This window comes from Gymnoscopelus microlampas (assembly GCF_963454915.1).
Source record: "Gymnoscopelus microlampas genome assembly, chromosome: 19".
NCBI lineage: Eukaryota > Metazoa > Chordata > Actinopteri > Myctophiformes > Myctophidae > Gymnoscopelus > Gymnoscopelus microlampas.
The window spans coordinates 27,678,690-27,702,431 of NC_139956.1; the positions used below are offsets into that span (position 1 = coordinate 27,678,690).

Genomic DNA, 23,742 nt, shown 5'->3' on the forward strand with positions numbered 1-23,742 from the left:
GATTATTGACAGAGGAAACAGTCTCATGCAGTAAAGGACTGCTGCCATAGACCAGAGGAAACCATGCAAAGTAAGTTCTATTTCATTAGCTGATCTAATTCTTGTTCATTTCTAAAACTGGTAGTTTGATGTTATTTTTGTGATGATACTATTAACTTACTTTCTTGGGAATGTAGAACATATCATGTCTATTATATTCACACATGTAAAGGTGAGACAAAATGCTACATTGGAGTTGTGTAAACATGTCTGGCAACATGTGGGATACTGCACTTTTAGAGTCAAATCTTCTAGTTCAGTGGTTCTCAATGTGGGGTCCGGGAACAGCCAGGGGTCCTTTTAGGGGCTCCAGGGGGTCCCCAGCAAAATAAGGAACCGTTTAAACATTTAAGCCATTATTGCATTTTTTGGCTATTCAAAAATTGTGATATCTTTTCCGGAAAAATTATCAAACACATATCAGTAAATATCAATTTGGAGCTTAATAGAAAAACATTCATAGAAACGTTCTATGAAGTATTTTCAAACCTATCAGACAACCAGAACTTAAGACTTGACTTTAGGTGCAGAAGCCTACAAGTTATTAGACATGTGAGACATAGAACATTCGCAAAGTGGGGTGCAGAGACCCCCAGGGCTCTATGAGGGGGTTCCAGGGGTACCCCAGTAAAATGAGGAACCGTTTAAACCAGGGGGCTTCAACATGTTTCAGGCCAATTGGACCCCTTAGCTGAGACAGAGATGAAGCAGGGACCCCCACTACATATTTAACACATTAATCCTGGTCCTAAACCCTCAATACGTAGTAAACTTGAACCTTGGTTCTGTACTTGGTGCTTGGTCTTCTCTTTTTTCCCCCTCTGCACCAGACGTCTTCGCCAAAAAATAGCAGATCTACAAGCTTACAGCACGTTGCAGAGCAACGCGTTGTGAGCTTCTATTTTGGTTAATATGAAGGGGAAAAAAAGCTCCTATTACACGTAGTAACTCTGAGGACTCCCTAGGGGTCCAGGACCCCCTGTTAAAGACCCATGGCTTAAACATTTAAAAGATGCATTATGTGATATCTATTGGTTACAACAAAGCGTTTACTGTAAAAAGGTTAAAGCTCCATATTCTAATCATTGCTATATATGTGAGAACTGGGGTCTCGCCATCCCTTCAGCTGTTTAGTAAACAGAAAATACATTACCAGGTGGGTTACAGATTTCATCCAATCAGGGGAGAGAACAAAGATAATTTATCTGCTTGTGTTCCAGTTCCAATTTCTTATTTGTTTCATCACTTCCAATGTCACTTGTTTAACCTGTATCCTGAGTTTTCTGGCCTTACTGGATAAAATTGGTATCCTACTGCCTCTATCCTCTACCCACAAGTTGTTCGACAGTGCTGGAAAAAATACTCAAAATGTTACAAGTAGAAGTCTGGTATTTAAAATGTACTTTAGTGTACAAAAGTATTGGCATCAAAATATACTTAAAGTACCAAAAGTAAAAGTACTCATAATGCAGACTGGCCCATTTCACAAGTTCAATATGTATAGAAATCTTTTGAAAATAGCAGGTGGTTAATGGATGTTAAATCTACAAAGTCACTAGTAACAAAAGTTTTGAAATAATCGTAGTGGAGTAAAAGTACAATATTTGTCTCTGAGATGTAGTGGAGTAGAAGTAAAAATATAGAAAATTGTAAATACTCCAGTAAAGCAAAGATACCTCAAATTTGTACTTAAAATAAAATTAAGTACACGTTAAGAACGATACTTGAGTACATGTACTTAGTTACTTTCCACAACTGTTGTTCGACACATCTACGAGACGACTAGAACAGTGATTGCTCAAAATGTTCATGTCATGAAACTGAATGTTTGTCTTTCTGAAGTGGTGCTGCTTGTGGTCTGTCATGTTTCATAAGCTGTGGTTTTTGTGTGATTGTTACACAGTAGAATGAGTGTTCACTCTGAGAGGATTTTGTGTAAATCCATGAGCTATAAGCCTATGTGAGGAACAATTAGTGATGATAGTAAACATGAATTCATTAAGAGGCGATTAGTAGATTAATTAACGGAAGCCCATTTCCTCCACTTAGTAAAAATGAAAAAAAGCATGAATTGTGAGTTTCTTTCTCACAATTCTGAACAGAATTCAGAGTTTGGGTAATATTGGATGTTAGATTTTTGGGATTAAACAATTTAATACTCCCATTATACTTAGTTGGCCGGTGTCTGTGTGTTCACCCTAAGGTTCTACACATGGTCTGCTCCTTTTTTTCCATCTACACCAAATCTCTTTGCAAAAAGAATAGATCTAAAAAATACAGAACAGGTGACAGAAATGTAAAAAAAAAATAGCATGTTTGCAGCTCACAACGTGTCGTTTATTTCAATGGGCCCCATCATGGATAAACGAAGATTAAACATACACTCTAAACACAACTGAAAACACAAGATGCTCAATCACACCCATCAGGAAGTGGCTTTGAAAGAGCTTTTCTTTCCACTGGAGGTTGAGAAAGTATTTAAAAAATGCAGCCATACAGGATCTTCTACTGAAAGGCACCTGCTCCGCCACTCCCTCCTGGCCTGTGACAGAGTAGGCTACGTTCCATTTACAATAACAACTGCACTTGTTGATTGTTTTCAGTTAGATTTTACAGAAGTATACTTTGTAAATAAATGATTGTAAATGAATCCTCTAAAATCTAAATCAACACACCTACAGCAAACAACCAAAGTCACTGATTACTATTCTTTTGCATTTTTATGCATTAATACCAGTTACCAAATGAGAGATCTTAAATCTAAGCCTAATTCTACCATTGAGTAAAAAAAACGTTTTTTTTTTGTCACAATTCTGACTTCACATACATTTACAACAAAAACAGATGTATAATGACAAGAAATACATTTCCCTGCCAAAAGTGATTCATTTATATATTTTTTTCTTTTTGATTAAATCGATTTTGATTAACTGTTGCGCCCATGCATAGATTAGCCATTCATTGTAGACAGAAAAACTAAAAAGCAAACAAACAGGAGAGGAAGAGCCTGTCTGTCTTATTTCCTCCTCTCCTCTCCACCTAAATCTCCCCATGCATCTACACGTATTCCTGGCTGATTCCTCTGTCCATGAATTCCTTGGTGCAGCTATTATCCAGCCAGCTTCCCTTCTTCCATCACACTCAATCTCTCTCTCCATTTCAAAGAGAATTTAGCTGAAAGTTAATGTAAATCCTGTCACTCTATTGTGTTCTCTAGAATGCTTTGTGCAGTCTGGTCTGATTTTCACCTCTTCACAGCAGAATTCTTCGGAGAACATTTGCCGAAAATAGCAGATTTACAAGATCACAATGTGTCGCATAGCAATGGATTGTGAGCTTGTAGATCAGCTATTTTCATCAAAGAGATTTGGTGTAGAGGGGGAAAAGGAGTGGGCCTAGTATAGAGCTCTGCGGGACCCTGGTCAACAAAGTATAATAGAGTTTAACCACATGAACCCCAATCTCGGAACCCATTACATGAACCCTAGCACACTTATTCTGGGCCGAACATTTGCAGAAAATAGCAGATCTACAAGCTTTAAGGCTATTTTCAGCAAATCGATTTGGTGTAGAAGAGAAAAAAAGGAGCGGACCATATCGAGCCCTTCAGGACCCCAGTCACCATCGGGTTAAGTGGTTAATCTCTCCAATTTACAATGCATTTCTCCAGAATAACCCACTTCGCTTCCTCCTCTGTCCCCTGCCAAGGTGCTCCAGGCTCCCCGGGTCCCCGGGCCCTTACGGAGGAGCAGTTCCAGTGCTCCATCTGCCTGGAGGTGTTCGTGGAGCCCGTGTCCACACCCTGCGGCCACAGCTTCTGCAAGGCCTGCCTGACGGGCTACTGGAACCACAGCAAGAAGTTCGTCTGCCCCATGTGCAAGAAGTCCTACACCAAGAAGCCCGAGCTCAGCATCAACCGTGTCCTGGCCGAGATCTCTGCCCAGTTCCAGGGGTTGATGGTGGCTGAAGGAGGTGGCAATGGTGGTGGTGGAGGGGTCCCCGCAGCAGGGGGCTCTTCGCGGGGGTCCACGCTCAATCTGAATTCAGCCAGCCCCCACGCGGGGGACAGCCCGGACGGAGGGGACTTCGCCCGGCCGGGGGAGGTGCCGTGCGACTCGTGCATCGGCAGGAAGATGAAGGCGTTGAAGTCTTGCCTGAACTGCCCCGGGTCGTTCTGCGAGGCTCACCTCCGACAGCATAAGAAGGTGAGGGTTCTGTCCTCCCTACGGACACTAGGGCTGGGTGATAGAAGAAAATCACAGGCAATACAATAATAAAAGTCTGCACACTGTGGCTTACAGGGCTCTGACTTTTATTTTTGTATTGCCTGTGATTTTTGTTGGCCTGCACCCAGAGTACCTTGCTTGGCATGGCCAGACTATATCACTAGATTTGTCTAGCACCCACCCTCCAGTGGATGTGCCAGTTCTGTTTATGATATTGAGAAAATCACATAATGATATGTTAGACCAAATAGCTTGATATCGACATTGTGGCGATATTATGGGCATTTCTAGTGCTTTCAAAAAGTACGCAATGGAATTTTTGATAAATAATCATCGGTAATGCCACTGTATAAGACTTAAGTCTTTGACACGGGTCACCCAGGGGTCTGTACTTTTTTCCTCTATTCCAAATCTCTTTACAAAAAATAGCCCATCTACAAGATCCTAATGAGTTGTGTTGTGGTGCCTCGTGAGCTTGTAGGTCTGCTATTTTTGAGTGGTGCCAACCACTCCTACATTTGACTTTGTCCGTGTGTCCGTATGTCCGTCCGTCCGTATGTCCGTCCGTATGTCCGTCCGTATGTTTGAGCACGGCTGATTGGTCAAGCTTCACGTGACACGTGACAATATGTTGTCACGTGTCACGTGACAACATATTGTTGCTGATTGCAACACAAGGATGCAACCAGTTACACTTTCAAAGGCACCACTCTCTTCACACTGGGTGTGATTTTTGAGTGGTGCCAACCACTCCTATATCTGACTTTGTCTGTGTGTCCGGGTGTATGTCCAATAAACAAACATTGATGACAACATCAATACGGGGCTCATCAAAGGCACCACTCTCTTCACACAGGGTGTGATTTTTTCAAGACACTCGCCTATTATGACATATGCCCAGAATAGGAACGCTACATCCCACGTGGTTGAAAACCGTGAAAAAACAGGACTTATGCCACGACACAAATGACACGATATCCAAAATCGTATCCTGGTTGGATAAACGAAATCCAACCAGTCGATATCTAGTCTACTCATATCTACTCATATGGCAAGATCATATATAATGTTGATGTATTGCCCAGCCCTACGTATACTTTCAAAATGTTTCAAGCATCATTGCCCGCATTCTCTCTCCTCCTGCTGAAGGTGAAATCTCTGACCTCCCATCGTCTGATCGCGCCCACTCTCCACCTGGAGGAGAAGATCTGCAGGAAGCATGAGCGCCTCCTGGAGGCGTACTGTCGCACGGACCACGCCTGCATCTGTATCCAGTGTGCCGAGGCGGCACACAAGACCCACGACATCGTCGCCATCGACCGCGAGTGGAAGAAGAAGATGGTGAGAATGCTGAAAGGCTTCGGTTGACATGATACAGGCTCTCAAAGATGCTTAATGGTTAACGGTAGTTTTCAGTTAAAATCGGGCATTATGGAGACTGCCCTGGTCACATTATTTTCTTAATATGTATTTACTGTGTTCTGTTTAATTTTATTGTTTTATATTATTAATTGTATTTTATTGGTGTTAATCTTAAATCCCATTGTTCTGGTGTGATGAGATCAATAATATAGTGTTGCAAAAAATACCAATGTCTTCTGTGTATTTCTAAACAGAAATTCCTATTTCTATACAAATACTTAATTTTTACTTGTAGGCCATCATTATTATTTTTGCCTGTTTGGGTGAAGTTTCACAAAATTAAGTTGTAATCTAAAGTGCATAAAATCACCATAATCATCAGTTTGCTAATAAAATAATACATCATTTGGTAGGAAGGCAGACATACAGTATGACACAATCATACTTCCTATATCACTTCCTATATTATCTGGTGACATGGTGGTTGATTACTTTCTGTTCCCTGCAGAGTAACTTGGGAAAGAGGAGGTCAGAGCTGAAGCTTCTGATCAAGGAGAGAGCCAAGAAACTGGAGGAGATTAAACAGTCCATCAGGGTCATCAAGGTGAGTGCCCAGGGAGCTGCTGAGCCAGAGTATAAACTAGAGAGCTGCACTGCCCTTCTTATCTCTGATCAAGGTTGACTGAGCACACATTGTACACTCACACAGCGTTACACAGCCTCATGGATTAAAGTTCTCAGTTGCCACGACTGATTTCAGTCATTTGGATTCCATAGAAGCCAGCAAGCAATATATTTGGCCGTGGACCCCATCTCAATATATTGTGTTCCAGGAACCCCCCAGAAAATAAATATACAAATATGAGTTATTGTTAAAATGTTCGCTTAAAAACAATGTATGTATTCAAAGATTTGCACCCATTTTCAAGATTTTTCAAAAAAAGCAGATCTAGCTTGTATATCTGCTATTTTTAAATAGCCAAAGTATAAAATAATGGTTAAAGATTCCATAGAAGCCAGCATGTCTTCACCAGAAATAGGCAATCTACAAGCTCTTAGAGCTGGTTTTGGTTGTTATTTTAAGATACAGAGCATTTGAAGTGGTCAAACTAGCAATATGTTCAGAAACATCTTCCATCTTAATAGTCTTGGATATTTCATATAAAAGCAAAAGTTAATTGTTTAGGAATCAGTGCTAGTGTGTGTGTGTGTGGGGGGGGGGGGGGGGGGGGGGCTCCTTTCAACACTGTTCCACAAATCGCACATTAGGAGGACTTGGCCATACAAACATTTTCAGTCCAGAGTTTTTATTTTGATTTAATCAATGAAGCTACACAGCCTCACATCTTGGATCTGCTCAGTCTGGTATAAGGGGGAAAGAGGTCTTTTAACAAAGCATTAGCCGGTTTCGATTGTCCGTTGTTGTTGCTAGGAGACGTGTGAAACCCATCCTTGTTGCATTGATCAGATGATTTGCACCACCAGTATAGGGAGGAAGCGCCAGCCTCAAATCAAATTGAAAACAGCCTGAGGTGGTGAATAACAAAACATTTGGACATGTTTATTGATCAGTGTTTTGTTTTTGTTTTATGGGTCACATGTAAAAATCCATTGATTTACCTTTTCTACAAAGAGAATAAAGGAAAACGATAATAAAATGAAATAAAAGGAAAAAAATATATAAATAAATACAAATCTGAATCTTGCAATGTGATGCATTGTGAGCTTGTAGATTGTCTATTATCACAGTTTTTTAAATGGGGCTTAAAGGATAACCTCACCCATTTTCAACATATCTTCATATCCTCACTAATGCTCATGATATTATGATAGCATTTTTTTCTACTCGGTCTGTGTCTCAGAGGAGGGCTGTGGACAGTTCAGAAACCCAACTAGGTTTTTTGTATTATTAATGTGAGAACCATAGTTCTGAAGTTGGTTTCCACTGTCTTAAATGATGTAGTACAATACAATTACTATCCATTTCTTGTGTACTTTACTAAAAAACTATATATTTTATTACCATCTAGTTTCTCAGTAGGTTTCCATGCACTGAATCTTCTTATAGGTAATACCTGGTAAATACGGAAGTAAGTACAACAGTAATTACGGTATACTTTAAAATAAAGTGTTGCCCCCACAGTATATTAGATCAGTCAGAACATTCAGGTCAGTTGTGCCGCTGTTTCCATCCTGAAAGCATGTACACAATCACATTTAACACAGTCTGTCTGTGTGTTTGTGTTGTCTGCAACCAGGTATGTTATGTGTACTTTAAAGGCCAAATGAGTTGAGTAAACAGACACTGGGTAAGTGTTGGTGTCAGCTTTCAGCTGCTCGTCATACCTATGACTCTTTTTGCACTGCTTCCTCATTCATGAAGTCACTACTTCACTATGGGTGTCCACCCTTCTCCAGCTGAGATTTATGCTTGTGAATAGAGGGCTTGAGGTTAACCACATGAGCCCTATTCTGGGGAAAACATTAGGCAAAAATAGCCAATCTATTTCCGGCTAAGATATTTGTGGGATAAAAAGGAAGGGGGCTAGTATAGACCCCTGGGGGACTCCAGTCAATGAAGATTATATGCTTTAAGTGTTTTTCTCAGGGACACATCGACACGTAGACTGGGCGAAGCGAAGGTCGAACCTGTGACAGCGTCCAATTCCCACTCAGCTTCTGCCACCCATCGCTGTAGCTGCCAGCTGGAATCTCTATTTCTTGTCCTGACATGGCAGTCACTAGCTAATTCACACTTTGTCGCACGGCTGTGTCCCTCGCCTCACCTCGCCTCAGTATAAATGATCCCTATAGTGCTATAGGGATAAATGTTCAAGGACCAACAGGGAATATTGTCTGTGCTCCATGTTGCTTTCTATGCCACGACACATACAGTACAGTATAGAGTGACAATTATGTGTTCTGTCCAACTACATTACGTAACATTTGATATCATTTCCCACATCATGATAATGTGTCTAGCCTGCAGCACAACCATTACAACCCAACTAGCACGTTGTTGATTTGGTCAACTTTCATTGAGGTGACAAAGGTTTTCTGTGACTGTATTGACTAAGCCCTGAGCTCAGTAAAGGGAATTTCCGATGCTGTAGGCTAACTTAAAAGATGTCTATTTCATGGAGTACATTGTGGGGCAGGCTTTTTTTGTGGGTGGGTGGGGAGGGGGCTTAAGGGGTATTCTCTTCAGACTCCACCTTAGCCTGTAGCACTTGACCTAGTAATGACAACCATGCAGACTTACCTTGGTCATTTGTTCTCATGTTTTTGTAGGCTTGTTTCTTCTTGACCACAATGTTAACATTTTGGTTATAAGGTTATAATGTTTGGATATAGGTTCATTGTTTACCTGATGGTATCCTATAGTTTCAATGTACAGATTATTATTTTGATAGTAATTGTTTAGACAGATGCTACTAGGTTCTTGGTTTACTTGTGATCCTAGTAGTTACTGAGGCACTACGCTGTCTCTTTGCATTTGATGTACGTGTTTACCTTGCTTATTGGTAGTCGCTCTGCTAAATTGTAAATTGTATTCACCAAGGGCGCCGCTGCCATACAACTGAGATCCAGCCCTGCATGGTACCACGTCTCTTTCGTACAATTTCTACTCCTTGGGTGACTCCTTGGGTGACAATTTCTACTCCATTGCTGTGGGTGAAATAGGCTCATTCTGCTGCTTTGTGGCAGCAGCAAAGAAACAGATGTACAGCAGATAGTACATCCCCATGGCGTTCTCTGCTGTGTGTTTAGGCTGGGAACCAAAGCCCAGGCCGTCTAACTGGTGTGACCACTGCTGCACACATTCAACACCTTTCATTCCCTCCGCCTCCCTTATTTCTTAAAGCCGACAGCCATTCAGGAATTCCCCTCAAATATTTGTTCACCAGGTACGAGTATATAGTAAAATCCACTGCATTTGTGCACTCAGAGAGTGTACAAATGTACTGTGCGTGCATGCATGCGTAGTGAATAGTATAGAATGTGAACAACCGATAATAATGGAATGAACATGGCGAAAGTAGGCAACCAGTAAATAGCACGTTAAGCTAGTTCAACATTACATGTGACGCCACACTGGTCTTATAGGTTTACAGGTTTACAGGTGCAAAGAAGTGGGTGTTGTCTAGGACAGTGTTTCCCAAACAGTGGGTCGGGACCCATGTTTGTCTCACAGACACATTTTTGGGGGTCACGAGTAAATAGCAGATTTTCGAAAAGGATGTTTTTTCAGAACATTAAAAAATAAATGTATAATATATTTTTATTATATATTCTAATATTTTTTTATTTCATGAATTTTCATGAATAAAAAACGTTTAAAAAGTAGTGATAATAGCAGATCTACAAGCTCTGGAGCTCTGCATTGTTATCTTTGTCATAGAATCTATTTCATAATGTACTGTGAGCAAGACTTCAGGGGGTAAACGTGGCACCGCCCCCCCAGCCATGCGGTTGTTTTCTCATAATTGACTCACTCACAGTGCTTTATCCCTAACTTTGCATCAGTAAACCTCAACAAATTGTCCCAGGTGTCACATTTCACTCAATGTTCATTTTACTGATACATTCCATGGCCGGCTGTAAATAGAACTGTGAGTCATTGTGGTTAGTTTAGATCTGTGTGTAAAATTACAATGAGGATGATGTTACTGTGTGTGTGTGTGTGTGTGTGTGTGTGTGTGTGTGTGTGTGTGTGTGTGTGTGTGTGTGTGTGTGTGTGTGTGTGTGTGTGTGTGTGTGTGTGTGTGTGTGTGTGTGTGTGTGTGTGTGTGTGTGTGTGTGTGTGTGTGTGCGCGTGTGCGCGTGTGTGTGTGTGTGCACTACGTGTGACAGATTGAAAGAGAGAGAGGCAGAGAGGGAGCTGATAATATACGGTAAATAGTTTCACATTACATGATACCATTGCTGATATTCTATACTCCATCAAACATGTGGACCTGTAACGTGAGAACAGAAGAAAATGCTACAAAACTTAGGCTGGTTCTCGCCATGATGGCCAGGTACACATTGCCCTGCGGCTGACTGGAGGAAAAGCCACAACCCGTTTGGCCTGTTGTACCAGACAGTGTCACACAAACACTTTACAGCAATTACACAGAGAGCTCACCCTGCCTAAACACAGTCAACTACCACTCTCCACAGGCTATTAATTATATCCAATGCTGCTGTGTATTTTGTGGTTCAGGGAGAGAGAGAGAAACTCTCAACTGTTCTCAACTGTTAAGTAAATACATTTGAGCTATACACTCATAAGCTATGTATGAAACGGGCTCTTGCCATAATTATCATTAATAATTATGGCAAAATTGCAGGGCTGTACATTTATCGCCCAATTAGTATTACTCACAGCTCTGGTTAAAGCTGCATTATGTAACTTTCCTCTTCTACCCCGGATTTGAACCCCAGTCTCTGCGCAAGTGCTGATTTTTTTTTTACCTTTGATCTAATAGAGCCTGTCTGCTTGCTCAGGGGATACATCGAATCTTGACCATCAGGTCAAAATTCTTGCCAAACCAGAAACGGGATCATGTCAAAGGTCATGTCTCACCTAGACACAGGATCTAAATGTCTCAATAGGGCATCGCAGTTGCGGCCACTTCCGGGTTCCACTGCAAAATACTCAATGCATTTTTCCCATTGAATTTTCCAAAAATATTTATATCAATTAATTTAAGCCTAGAATCAAGCTATCCAGGCTCCCAGTGAATCATGACCATTAAACGTTTTTTTTCTGTGATGTTTTTAATTTAATATTTAATTATATGATATACTGTATTTAATAAATACCCTTTGTTTTGCCGTTTTCAAAAAAGTTTTTTCACAGAATCAAACGTTTTATGGTCATGATTCACTGGGAGCCTGGATAGCTTGATTCTAGGCTTAAATTAATTGATATAAATATTTTTGGAAAAGTCAATGGGAAAAATGCATTGAGTATTTTCTTCCGGCACCAGGAAGTGGGCGGGAACTCCGATGCCTTATAGAAGAGCAGGGAGACACAACCACCCCAATTTTATAAGTTATATTGTATTAACATTCTCTACCATATAGATTGGACAAAATAAAAAAAAATATTCAATACAAAAAGGGTACATAGAGCTGCTTTAAAAACAACAACCAAAATAAAAAAATAAAATAAATGCTTTTCCATAAAGGTATGTGTTCAGAATTACTTAAATAAAAGATGACACCGTTTCCATTCCAGGCCAGCGGGCAGAAGGAGTTGGAGGAGAGCTGGCAGGTGTACGCAGAGCTCCAGCGGCTGGTGGAGCAGAGTCAGGCGGAGCTGGTGGAGCTGATCGCCACGCGGCAACGCGAGGCGGAGCGGCAGGCCCAGGAGGTGGCGCGCGGCCTGGAGAACGAGCTCAGCCAGATGAGGCGGAGGAGCAGTGAGCTGGATGCCCTCGCACACGGCCAGGACAAAGTGATCTTCCTCCAGGTAATGTTCAGTTAGAGAGGGAGAGAGAGAGAGACGGGGATGGGGGAAAAAAAGTGGTTACCGGTTCATTGCACAACCTGCATTATTGCGTGGTCGAGTGGAGTGAGACCAGTCAGACAAAGACTCAGTTCATGTCAAGTGATAAAACCTTCGTGGTAGACTGAGGATAATAAATTCACTTTACCATCAAACTCAGCCATTTTCCCACACTGACTGGTCAAGTCAAGCCACATTTTATTATTGCCCAATTTCACAAAACTTGTCCCAAAGGGCTGTACATAAAAACAAGCAGTAATAAAACGGTAATAAAAACAACTAATGCAATACACATGGCAACCATTGAAACTCCTGAGTGCTGACGACATAGAGATACTGTGTGATATCAACGTTATGCTATTGGCTCATCATGTTTGGGGGAGGGGGGGACAAATACCATACACCTTTCTAAAAACTGTATGCATTTCTTTTATTATTATTATAACATTTTAATCAATATCACCATTAGTTGTGGTGTGTTTCATTTAGTTGTTTCTGTGTGCCAGCATGCATGCATTTAACTGTAATTTGTCCCAGCTGGCCTGGCTCTCTGAAACACCTAAACTGTGTAAGCTGTGTTTACCCGTACTAGTACTGGAGTCAGAATATAAGTGTATTACATTAAATGTTTTCTTCTTCCTTCAGACTCTACCGGGTCTACAGGCCCTCCCTGAGCCTATTGACTGGTCGGGGATCAGTGTCAACACAGACCTCTACCTGGGCACAGTCCGCTCCTCCGTCGGCAGCCTCATCGACAAGTTCCAGGGCGAGCTCAAAAGAATATATGGAAAAGGTGGGTGCACAGGCGTCCCGAATGGGGGAGATAGTGAGACAAGTCCCCCTCCGAAAGCTCTAACTCTGCTTTCATGTCCAGCTCCATTTTTCAGTTTCCAACTAGAATCAGTGAATTGCATCGTTGTAGAGATAACACACTTGCTCACCACCACCGCAGATGCCCAGATTCTACCGTTGGCTGCAGTGCCTCCAGTTTGGCCAGGCGCTATAACTAACACAATTGGCCGTGCTCGTGGGTGGGAAAGCCGCTAGGGGGATTGTGTTGTTCGTTTGTCTCTGCTGGACTTCTGCAGATACATAAGTTAGATAATCGCCAAAATTCCATTTCAGCTCAACTTCAAGGGGTTCACCTGGGGAGACTCGGAGAGAGAAGAGCAGGACTTAGGGAAGCAAGGGAGAAGGGATTAATCTTATCTGCCTTTTTACTCCGCCAGTGGTTCACATTATTCCCTCAAAGTCCAAATTGAAAGTCTTGTCACAGCCGCAGCAAAAGCCACTTACAATACCTCTCTGTGTGCGAGTGCTTTCAGTGCCGGGACCCCACCAAAATAATCATATTTGAAGATTTTTAACTGACGAGCACTTGGAATTGTAGGCATTACCTTTAGTTTGACTCGGTTCCACAGGTAAATATTGTGAAAATAGCCGAACTACAAGCTGACAACGCCTTGCAGTTGTGAGCTTGTAGATCGGCTATTTTCACAATGTTTGCCTATTGCTTACGCAATACAGTATTTGACAATTTGGCCAATTTGGAATGAAAAAGGTATTGAAAGTAATTCAATTGTAACTTTAGAAATGTGCAGATACCCTGTATATACAAATACTGTATGCAGGTGTGTTTACTGTTGAGTGAGAAAACAATGTTGCATGTTAAGCTAATCCTCTCCCCAGAGGATTTGGACCCCCCAAACTAATTTGCGGACCCCCGCTTGGGAAACCACTGACGTAGCCAGTAAGTAGGTCAATCAATCACAGGTGTGTTACCAAGATGACAGTAGCAGTGAAAACATTTGATCACGGGGCCGTCCACACCTAAGCACTATAACTATAAATCACTGTCATCTTCATAGTTGTGTGGACTCTGCCCTCCACTGGAGTTAGAACAATGTTAAAACAATATCTTTGTAGTTATAGTGCTTGGTGAGGACGAGTCCATAAAGCCTGACTTATACTTACATAAATAGAAGATCTACAAGCTCACAATGCGCATCACAGCGTTTCATTATGTCATATTCTTTTTTGTCTATGAATTGAATACCAAGGCCCTCATTGGAAACAAGTCCGCAAGGACTTTTATGAACGGACCTGTTAGACAAAGTATTTTAAATGTAAATGTGTTGTTTTACATTCTTTTGCCTAATAAAATATTCAATCAATCAAAAGTCACATTATCATGAAACAAGTAAAGTATAAAACCAACTACTGTATGTTATCTGTCAATGCAATGATATAAAATGATTAGACTATGTTGTTAGAAGTCTGAACAGTCTGAATGCAAGAAATTATGACTTGTTAAGCGGTCGTTTTTTGCAGTGTGGGCTTTAGATTTGTGCTCATATTTGTCCCACAACATAAGTACAAAATACTACAGTACAACGCTGTAGAAACACTGTAGAATTGTTGGCACTAAATATCTTTGGGTGCTCAATTAGCAAAGTTGTTTTCAGTGTACAAAAGAAGTATACATTTTAAATTAATCGTGTCAATAATATATCAACAGTTAGTGAGTGGATTGTTCTTGCTGATCCTCTCCACTTCCTGTGTTTGACCTGGCTTCAAGCGTCAGATTCAGACCCCGTCATATCTAGGTCACTGAACTTGGACTTTGAAATAGAAAAGTGACTCACTCACTCACATCACCAGCTGCATGTGTGTGTGTGTATGTGTGTGTGTGTGTGTGTGTGTGTGTGTGTGTGTGTGTGTGTGTGTGTGCGCGCGCGCGCGTGTGTGCAAATGGCAAACGGTCACAGAGGAGTGAGTGACTGACAGCACCACATGTGTGTGCACAGCATTTCAAGCTCTGGATTAGCACAGTATGTTTACCTCTTGCACGTGCTGCCCTGCACGGTAATATCATCAGTGCTCATTTATTGCATATCGTCTCTGACGGGTGTTAACCTCATATGTCCAAAACTGTTACTTTTCAGGATTCAAATTCAAAAATAGCAAAAGTAGCAGATCTACAAGCTCGATTTTGGCACGTTTTGAGCTTGTAGATCTGCTACTTTTGTGTGACACTGTAGTATGATGTAGGGCGTTAATTTACGAAAAAACACAAAAAGTGAGAATATGGAGATAAGAGGTTTCTGACCAACAGCAACTATATGTACCTAACTGCCATTTACTGACTATTCTCTCTCTCTCTCTCCCTCTACTCTCTCTCTCTCTCTCTCTCCCTCCCTCTACTCCTTCTCAGAACTGCGGAAGCTGCAGACCTATTCAAGTGAGTGATAAATAGCTCTCTACTGCTTCTTGGTGGTTTCTCGTACACACAGCATTTTATCAGCAGTCTATCTGTAGCAGTGGTTCTCAAACATTTTCATGTCAAGGTCACCCAAATTGATTCAAATGAACGCTGTTGCTGTGGCCCTTCATTTGAAAATAATTTGTTCCAGGGACCCCCATAGAGAAGATATTTGTCGTAAAATTAGACTTACTACATAATTCTACATCTGTCTATATTACCGGTGGGGAGATAACAGTGGATAGAGTTAAACCTGTGATCTGAATAGTTATTCTTTTACACATTCTCTCATAACTTCTAGTCAAACAATAATAGTGAAATTAAACTGTCCCTCATTTTGCTGGAGACCCCTGGAACCCCTTCAAGGACCCCACAGGTCTATATGCTGTAGGCTATGCAACATTCAAGGTAGTGCTGTGTAAGAGATTGGAGAAGGCAGGAGTTTCTAACAATCATTTGTCCACTAGATGGCAGCAGTGATCCAGTCAACAGCACCTTTTCATAATCGGAACAAAAATACTGAATGATAACACATGAATGTTATATCATAATCAATGCTACATGCCAACTCTTCCTCCCAGGTGAGGTGTTCTTGGACCCGTCGACGGCCCAGAGGCACCTGGTGCTGTCCGAGGACCGGCGCCAGGTGAAGTACGAGGAGAAGAAGACCGCCCAGACCGAGGGCCCCAAGCGCTTCAGCCCCGCCCTCTTCGTCCTGGGCCGCGAGGGCCTCTGCTCGGGACGCCACTACTGGGAGGTGGACGTCGGGCGCAAGACGGCCTGGACGCTGGGCGTGGTCCGTGCCACGGCCCGCCGCAAGGGCGACATCAGCCTGACCCCCGACGGCGGCTACTGGTGCCTCTGGCTGAAGAGCGGCGAGGTCAAGGCCCTGTCGTCGTCCCGCCTGCCCCTGATGCTGCCGTCGCCGCCCAGCAAAGTGGGGATCTTCCTGGATTACGAGGGAGGCCAGGTGTCGTTCTATGACGTGAAGGCACGCCTGCACCTCTACACCTTCGTGGACACCTTCGCCGAGAGCCTGTACCCCATCTTCAGCCCCTGCCTCAGCCAGGAGGGGAAGAACTCAGCGCCGCTCGCCATCAGCTCCATCAAACACGCCTGATGATGCCAGCATCCAGTCGTCAGCGTGGAATCGTTGCTTTGACGTAAAAAAGTGCTTTAATGAGCAACAAAGGAAAACACAGGACACAGATCCGTGGAGAGCTCCAGTCCATGATAAGGTAAAACCTCTGGTTGGAAAAGAAGTGTTCTTTTATATTAATGTGCTCAATACATCGTTGCTGTCGGGCAGAAATCTCCAAATTCTAGCTGTTTTTTTTTCGTAAATGAATGCTCTACTTCATACTACAGCGTCACACAAAAGCATCAAAAGTAGCAGATCCACAAGCTCAAAACGCGCTTTGAGCTTGTAGATCTGCTACTTTTCTATTTTTAATTTGAATCCTGAAAAATAACTGTTTTGGACATATGCGGCTTCCACCCGACAGCGACGATATTCAAAAAACGATTATATCGATATATCATATGAAGCTACTAAGGTCTCAAATTAATTCACTTATAACACATTCTAACACAAGACTACTAAAGACTGTCCAATCACACAGCTGATCAATCATGATTGACAGGTTATGTCTGGTGGTTTGGTGGTCAAATGCCATGAACACAGCTAAAATGAATAGCCAATCATAGCTCAGACTCGGTCATAAGAATGGCTTATCCATGATTGACAGCCCAGCTGACCACTCTGCTCTTAGCTGTTTCAAACCAATAGGGAATGGCAAGTCTTAACCGAAAGCCTGTGTAAGTCTACATACATATTATCTTGATTAAATGGTTACTTTTGATTTCTCTGCTGAAGGGTGCCCACATCTCTTGACGGTGAATGCCAAATGTTGGTTGTGGGAAAAATGTTATTGGTTGATTATTAATACATTTTTACAAATGCACTTCATATCATCATGGTAGGCCTATTTGTTCGTATCAGGAGTAAGACATTTAAAGGTTATGCAGTAATCCTTTTTTAGCATCATATTTTAGGGGGAACCTTTGCCAAAAATAGCAGATGTACAAGCTCACGCCCGTTGTGAGCTTGTAGATCAGCTATTTCTGGCAAAAAGATTCTGTGTAGAACACAACACCAGCAGACCAAGTACAGCTGCAACTCGGGTCCGTTTTTATTTACTAAGAATAGAGGTGGTGAAGGAGAAGGGTGAGGGATGCTTGTTTGAATGTCTCTGGCACTTTTACTGCCCTTTCATGTAAATCTTTGTTTACTTGCCATAGAAAGGTTTATAATCTAAATAAATAAACTTATTTTGATTGTGTCTGATTGGGCCTTCAGAGAACCAACAGGTATTTGCACACAGGACGTTTATATTTGTGCCTCTGGGCCTGGTAAGTTCAATCAATAAAGCTATTTAAACAAACGTTAGGAGTATTGATCCAGGTTTGGTGCAAGGCCATAAAAAGCTAACTTTTCCACTGTAATTTATAATTATGAAATATCTGCTTTTGTACTTTCATTCTACCGTTTCAATAAAGATCTTTATTAAGATGCCACTGACCCATGCTGAGTTATTCACTTACAAAGATTTAAAATGATAAGCATTATACAGTATGCAACTGTGTGGGGTGTTAATTGGTAAGTAATGAAACATAGATTATTGAGATGTTAGGGCTTCATTGTAAACTATAAAGGCAAACCATAACTGGTTAAAATAATATTACAATATTTACAGTTTATTCTATCCTACTGAGGTTGGTTTACCACTTACCATGTAAGTAAGTGCCAGAAAGTATATCCTACTGAGGTTGGTTTACCACTTACCATGTAAGTAAGTGCCAGAAAGTATAGTAAAGTAATTCTGCAGACTTTTCTGTGACTGACGACTTACGGTTCTGATCAAATAACCCGAACGCATCTGGTGCGCCTCCATGTGGATTAAGATGAACATGATTTCTCGATTTATTTGCTATGAATGTTATCCTCAGTTTGACTGGACTAAAGACCCTGTAGTCTGCAAAACGGTTAGAGTCCTTCGTCCCAGCTACAGCACAGAGAGCCAGGCCAAGGAGAGAGAACATGTGTATCTGGGGTAGAAGGGGGGGTGCAATGAGGGGGTGTATTTTGGGCCTAAGATGTGTGTATGTGTGCGCAAGTGGGTATGTGTTGCTTCTAAACGAAGAATAAGAGTGTGTGTGTGTGTGTGTGTGTGTGTGTGTGTGTGCGCGTGTGTTGGGAAAACATGCAAATGTGTGTTTGCACCATATGGGTTGACCTCTGTTTATATGTGTGTATCTTTATGTGCGTGTATGTGTGTGCATGGAGTGGGAGCAGTGTGTGTGTGTGTGTGTGTGTGTGTGTGCGTGTGTGCGTGTGTGTGCGTGTGAGTGTGTGTGTGTGTGTGTGAGGAGGGTATGCTTGCAGTCAGTGTCGGGTCGAGTGTCACAGTCTACAGAGGAGATTCTGTAGCAGCTGCTCTCTGGTGAGTGTTCTCTCTGTTTCTGTTTCTCTCTCTCCGTTTCTGTTTCTCTTTCTCCGTTTCTGTGCATGTTTTGTCAGGATTTCTACACTGTCAGCAACAATACATGTGAGTCATTATCTATGGATGTGTGGCGAGTGGAGAGCGTTGTTTGAACTTTGGGATTCTTTTTCCCAGATAACGTGACTCAGGATCGACAAGGGGAGGTGCTATATATATACTGTGTGTGTGTGTGTGTGCGTGTGCGTGCGAGCATGCACAAGAGGTTTTAAACCCTCCCTCTCTCTCTCTCTTTCTCTCTCTCTCTCTCTCAAATACACACACACACACACACACACACACACACACACACACACACACACACACACACACACACACACACACACACACACACTTATTTGGCTGCCAAATTCTGTGTTGATTACTTTATAGAGGTTTACATCAGTGACGAAGAGTAGAGTAAAACAAATGAAGTGGTTTTGCAATTGACATATCTCACTGGGCTTAGGTCAGTTATGTTGTCTTCATTTTGTGGCTAAAAGCCACAGCCCACGTTGTTGTTTAGAAGAGAGAGCTCAGCCATATCACTTGGTGACTAGACCAATATTTTTAGACAGACGTTAATCTAGTTTTCTATGAATAGCCAGGCCTTTCTCACCATGTCTTCTTAATCTCTCTCTCTCTCTCTCTCTCTCTCTCTCTCTCTCTCTCTCTCTCTCTCTCTCTCTCTCTCTCTCTCTCTCTCTCTCTCTCTGCCTCCTAATCTTACAAAGCCCACTTACAATGCTGACAGTATTTACATGTTAATGACCAAAATACAAATCTCACAATGGCAGCCGTTTCAAAAGCAAAGTCTTGACATGTGAAGAAGCAGAGAAGTATCAGAGATTGAAGCACTGCAATAAGTCGCGAGGGTTGTATTTTGGAGCAACACAATATTGTAGATCAAATCAGACAACACTCCAGATTCAGTTGGACCTCATTTATGCGATAACAATAGAGATGATGCTAGTGTTGAAATATACAGTTAGCTGCTTCCACTTGGAGGTATTAGTATAAACAACGAGGCTGTCATGCTTTGCTGTTTAGTCATATTGGCATGCCACAGTGACCTGAAATAAAATGACGATATCTAACACCAGTCACCTGGATATATCACAGCAGGTTCCATGCCCCGTTGATTGCGCTGAAATGACCCTGCCTCTTCGTCGCGTAGGCATGGCCTCCACGGGGAACCTGTCCGAGGAGCAGGTCCACTGCTCCATCTGCCTCGACGTCTTCACCAACCCCGTGTCCATCCCCTGCGGCCACAACTTCTGCCAGAGCTGCATCCTGGGATACTGGAAGACCAGCACCTTGTACCAGTGTCCCATGTGCAAGAAGACCTTCTACAAAAGGCCCGACATCAGCGTCAACACCGTCCTGAGAGAGATCGCCGAGCAGTTCAAGGAGATCAGGGTGCGGGGCACGCCAGAGGCGTGCGAGGACGAGCCGGAGGCGCAGGCAGCCAAAGAGAAGAGGTGGACGATGGATAGAAGGAGAAAGGAGGACGAGGAGAGGCTCCTGGAGGTGGAGCAGAAGGAGCACATGATGGAGGAGCTGAGGCAGAGGCAGGAGGAGAAGAGGAAGAAGGAGGCCTCCAAGGAGCAATCGCCCACGGGGAAGAGGAAACCAACGGCGGGGTCGCCGGAGGATTTGCCGCCGTTGTTGCCTCCACCGCCGCCGCCCATGGGGACAGCATCTACACCTCCTGTACCTCCGGCTAGAGTCCCACGAACGTCACCCCCATCTACACCCCCGGGGCCACCACCGCCGGCGTTGCCCCAAACCTCGCCCCCACCCTCGCCGCAAATACTCCCAGGAACTCCTGCTGCTCCCCAAACCCCACCTCCACCCCAACCTCCGCCCGCTTCCCCGCCGCCCTCCCCGCCCCGCAGCCCATGCCTGTGGGAGGAGGTCCTCTGCGACGTGTGCCTCGGCGAGGGCAGGCCCAAGGCCGTCAAGGCCTGCCTGGTGTGTCTGACCTCGTACTGCGAGGAGCACCTCAAGTCGCACTCGGCCCGGTTCACCAAGCACAAGCTGATGGACCCAGTGGCCAACATGGAGGAGAGGATGTGCCAGAAGCACGATCGGCTGCTGGAGCTTTTCTGCAAGAAGGACCAGGCCTTGGTGTGCGTGCTGTGCACAGAGACCGACCACAGGTCCCACTACACCGTCCCCGTGGAGAGAGAGTGGACAGAGAGGAAGGTGAGTGGGTGGGGGGGGGGGGGACTGTGTGCCATGCTTATATGACAGGGTTACATTTAACCACTTTCAACCTTGGGTCCCTATTTTCCGCATTAAAAAATGTTAAAAGCTTTTCAAAATTAGGAAAATAGCAGATCTACAAGCTTGTGTTCTGAGCTTGTAGATCAGCTAGTTTCACCGTACAACTAGAAAATGTGCTCCTCGGAGCACAGGTCTCCGCCAGTACTGTTCCTGATTAATCCTGTCTTACCTCACTTCAAAAGATATAAATGATCTTTTGAAGTGACACACCTATTTATAGGCTCTATTTCATCATGCGTCTCGCTAGCCAATCAAAGCACACCCTTTCAACATATTGTCACGTGAAGCTTGACCAATGTTAGCTTGGTGGACACACGGAAGGACGAGAACGAAAACATAGTCTCCTGGCGGGGACAATAAAGTATACAATATTGCTTTGGTGAGTACTTTCAGACAGGGGAGCATCCCTGCAGCTCACTGGTTTGCCAACCAGTGACTCCAGGGGGGTCCCCAGTCCAATGAAGAGTAGTGTAATTTAACTATAATTCATAATTGCGTCCTATAGTGCCCCTATTGCAGGCATGTCATATGATATGATGTGATGAAAGTACTTTGCTTAATAACATGCAATTGTTTCACAGGGAGCAAAGAAAACGCTGTGCATGACACAGATTATGACGTAATGCAAAGAGCAGACATGCTCATCAAGATAACAAGTGATCACTTGCCATGCTTGCCCAGTCTTGTATGTGGAAGTGACGTGACGTCTTCCTTCCTATACATGTTCTCTGTAGGCGCAGCTAAAGATGACAGAAATAGACGTTCAGCAGATGATCCAGGACAGACTGCAGAAGGTGGAGGAGATGAAAAACTGTGTAGAGCTAAACAAAGTGAGTCCCTGTGGGATTTGTGTTTCAACAGGATCAAATGGTTCATTTACTGCATCTTCTCCGTGACTCGACCTCGGATAAGCGGTGGAAGATTGATGGATGGATGGATGACTGACTGACTGACTGACTGTCTGTCTGTCTGTCTGTCTGTCTGTCTGTCTGTCTGTCTGTCTGTCTGTCTGTCTGTCTGACTGACTGACTGACTGAATTGATCGATCAAACGAACAATTGATCAAACAAACGAACGATCAACTTATCAATATCAATCAATCAATCAATCAATCAATCAATCAAAATCAAAAGTCAACCGGACATTTAATCTTGAAACTTAACTCTGTGATTCCAGGCGAGTGCTCAGACAGAGATGGAGGACACCACACGGGTCTTCTCAGATCTGGTGCGCTCCATACAGAAGATCGAGGCGGACGTGATCCTGGCCATCGAGGAGAAGCAGAGACAGACAGAGACGCGGGCCCAAGGCCTCATCGCTGAGCTGGAGCAGGAGATTGCCGAGCTGAAGAGAAGAAATAAAGACTTAGAGAACCTGTCTCGCACTGACCACGTTCACTTCCTACAGGTGACTGGGAGATTGGTTCAGTTCTAGTTTTTTTCAAGAGCCCGACTGATTTATCGGTTTGGCTGATAATATCGGACATTATTTGTCTTTTTTTACTTAATTTTTACCACTTTAAACCTGGCACCCCCATTTTGGCCAAGTCATTACAGGCAAATATTTAAAGAAATACCTGGTCTATAATAAGCTGACAATGTGTTGCGCTATTCTAGATTTTTTTAAATAGGGGTTAAATCTTAAAGTTCAGTTCACATGTGTTTGCATATTCATTGTATAATTAAAGTTAAATGTTGTTTTCTTTTATTGAAGTTTATTATAGGCTATACTTAATTTAAAAAAAAATTGTCTATCAAAATGTTATTTGTTTTTATTTATTTGTATAAGTTATATTGTCAAATAGAAACTTTCATCAAATCAAAATTGTTCAAACTGATTTCAAAAGTTTTTACTGTTTTCATTATTCTTTTCTAAACAAAATATTGGTCAAAACTTCAGTAATCTGTGGTCTAGGTCAGGACTCAGAACTTTGGCATCGGTCGGGCTCTAGTTTTTTCTAATGGATGTCACGATTTCGTGTTGATAATTTCAAGTGTTGATATCTCATTCATATAGTAGCATGACTACAGAGTTTCATTCATTGTATTGTATGACTCTACAGAGTTTCATTCATTGTATTGTATGACTACAGAGTCTCATTCATTGTATTGTATGACTCTACAGAGTTTCATTCATTGTATTGTATGACTCTACAGAGTTTCCCAGCCCTCAGCATCCCGCCGACCGTCAAAGACTGGTCTGGTACCAGTGTTGCCACCGACATGTGTGTTGGCCTGATAAGACAAGCCGTGTCCAAGTTCGAAGCCATTCTACAGACAGAGATACAAAAACTGGCAGATAACGGTAGGATCTGACACAGTCCCACATCTCTTAAAGCTGCATTCTGGAACTTACTTAAAACCTTATTTGAACCAATCTGTATAGTAGAGCATGTTAACACGATATAACTAGCACATCGGCGTTGTTGGTAGGTGGTCTACCTACTCTTTCACTGAGAAATGATAGGCCCTGGTGCTAGCCAATAGCTGGAATGGTTAGTGAGCCCGCCTAGGACTCCGGTGGTGTCAG

General features: G+C 42.8%; 1 protein-coding gene across 1 annotated transcript in view; it reads left to right on the top strand.

Annotated features, from left to right (window-relative positions):
- Positions 1 to 12: 12 nt before the first annotated feature.
- LOC311034450 (uncharacterized protein) overlaps positions 13 to 23,742 on the top strand; it is a 29,438-nt gene continuing 5,708 nt past the window's right edge. The window contains exons 1-14 of the mRNA XM_084042331.1: positions 13 to 70; positions 3,748 to 4,244; positions 5,415 to 5,606; positions 6,136 to 6,231; positions 11,854 to 12,087; positions 12,769 to 12,916; positions 15,338 to 15,364; positions 15,967 to 16,499; positions 18,395 to 18,498; positions 18,831 to 18,888; positions 20,047 to 21,132; positions 21,948 to 22,043; positions 22,390 to 22,620; positions 23,370 to 23,517. Coding sequence (XP_083898457.1) covers positions 64 to 70; positions 3,748 to 4,244; positions 5,415 to 5,606; positions 6,136 to 6,231; positions 11,854 to 12,087; positions 12,769 to 12,916; positions 15,338 to 15,364; positions 15,967 to 16,499; positions 18,395 to 18,498; positions 18,831 to 18,888; positions 20,047 to 21,132; positions 21,948 to 22,043; positions 22,390 to 22,620; positions 23,370 to 23,517 — 3,457 coding nt within the window. The 5' untranslated portion in view covers positions 13 to 63. The remainder of the gene's footprint in view (positions 71 to 3,747; positions 4,245 to 5,414; positions 5,607 to 6,135; positions 6,232 to 11,853; positions 12,088 to 12,768; positions 12,917 to 15,337; positions 15,365 to 15,966; positions 16,500 to 18,394; positions 18,499 to 18,830; positions 18,889 to 20,046; positions 21,133 to 21,947; positions 22,044 to 22,389; positions 22,621 to 23,369; positions 23,518 to 23,742) is intronic.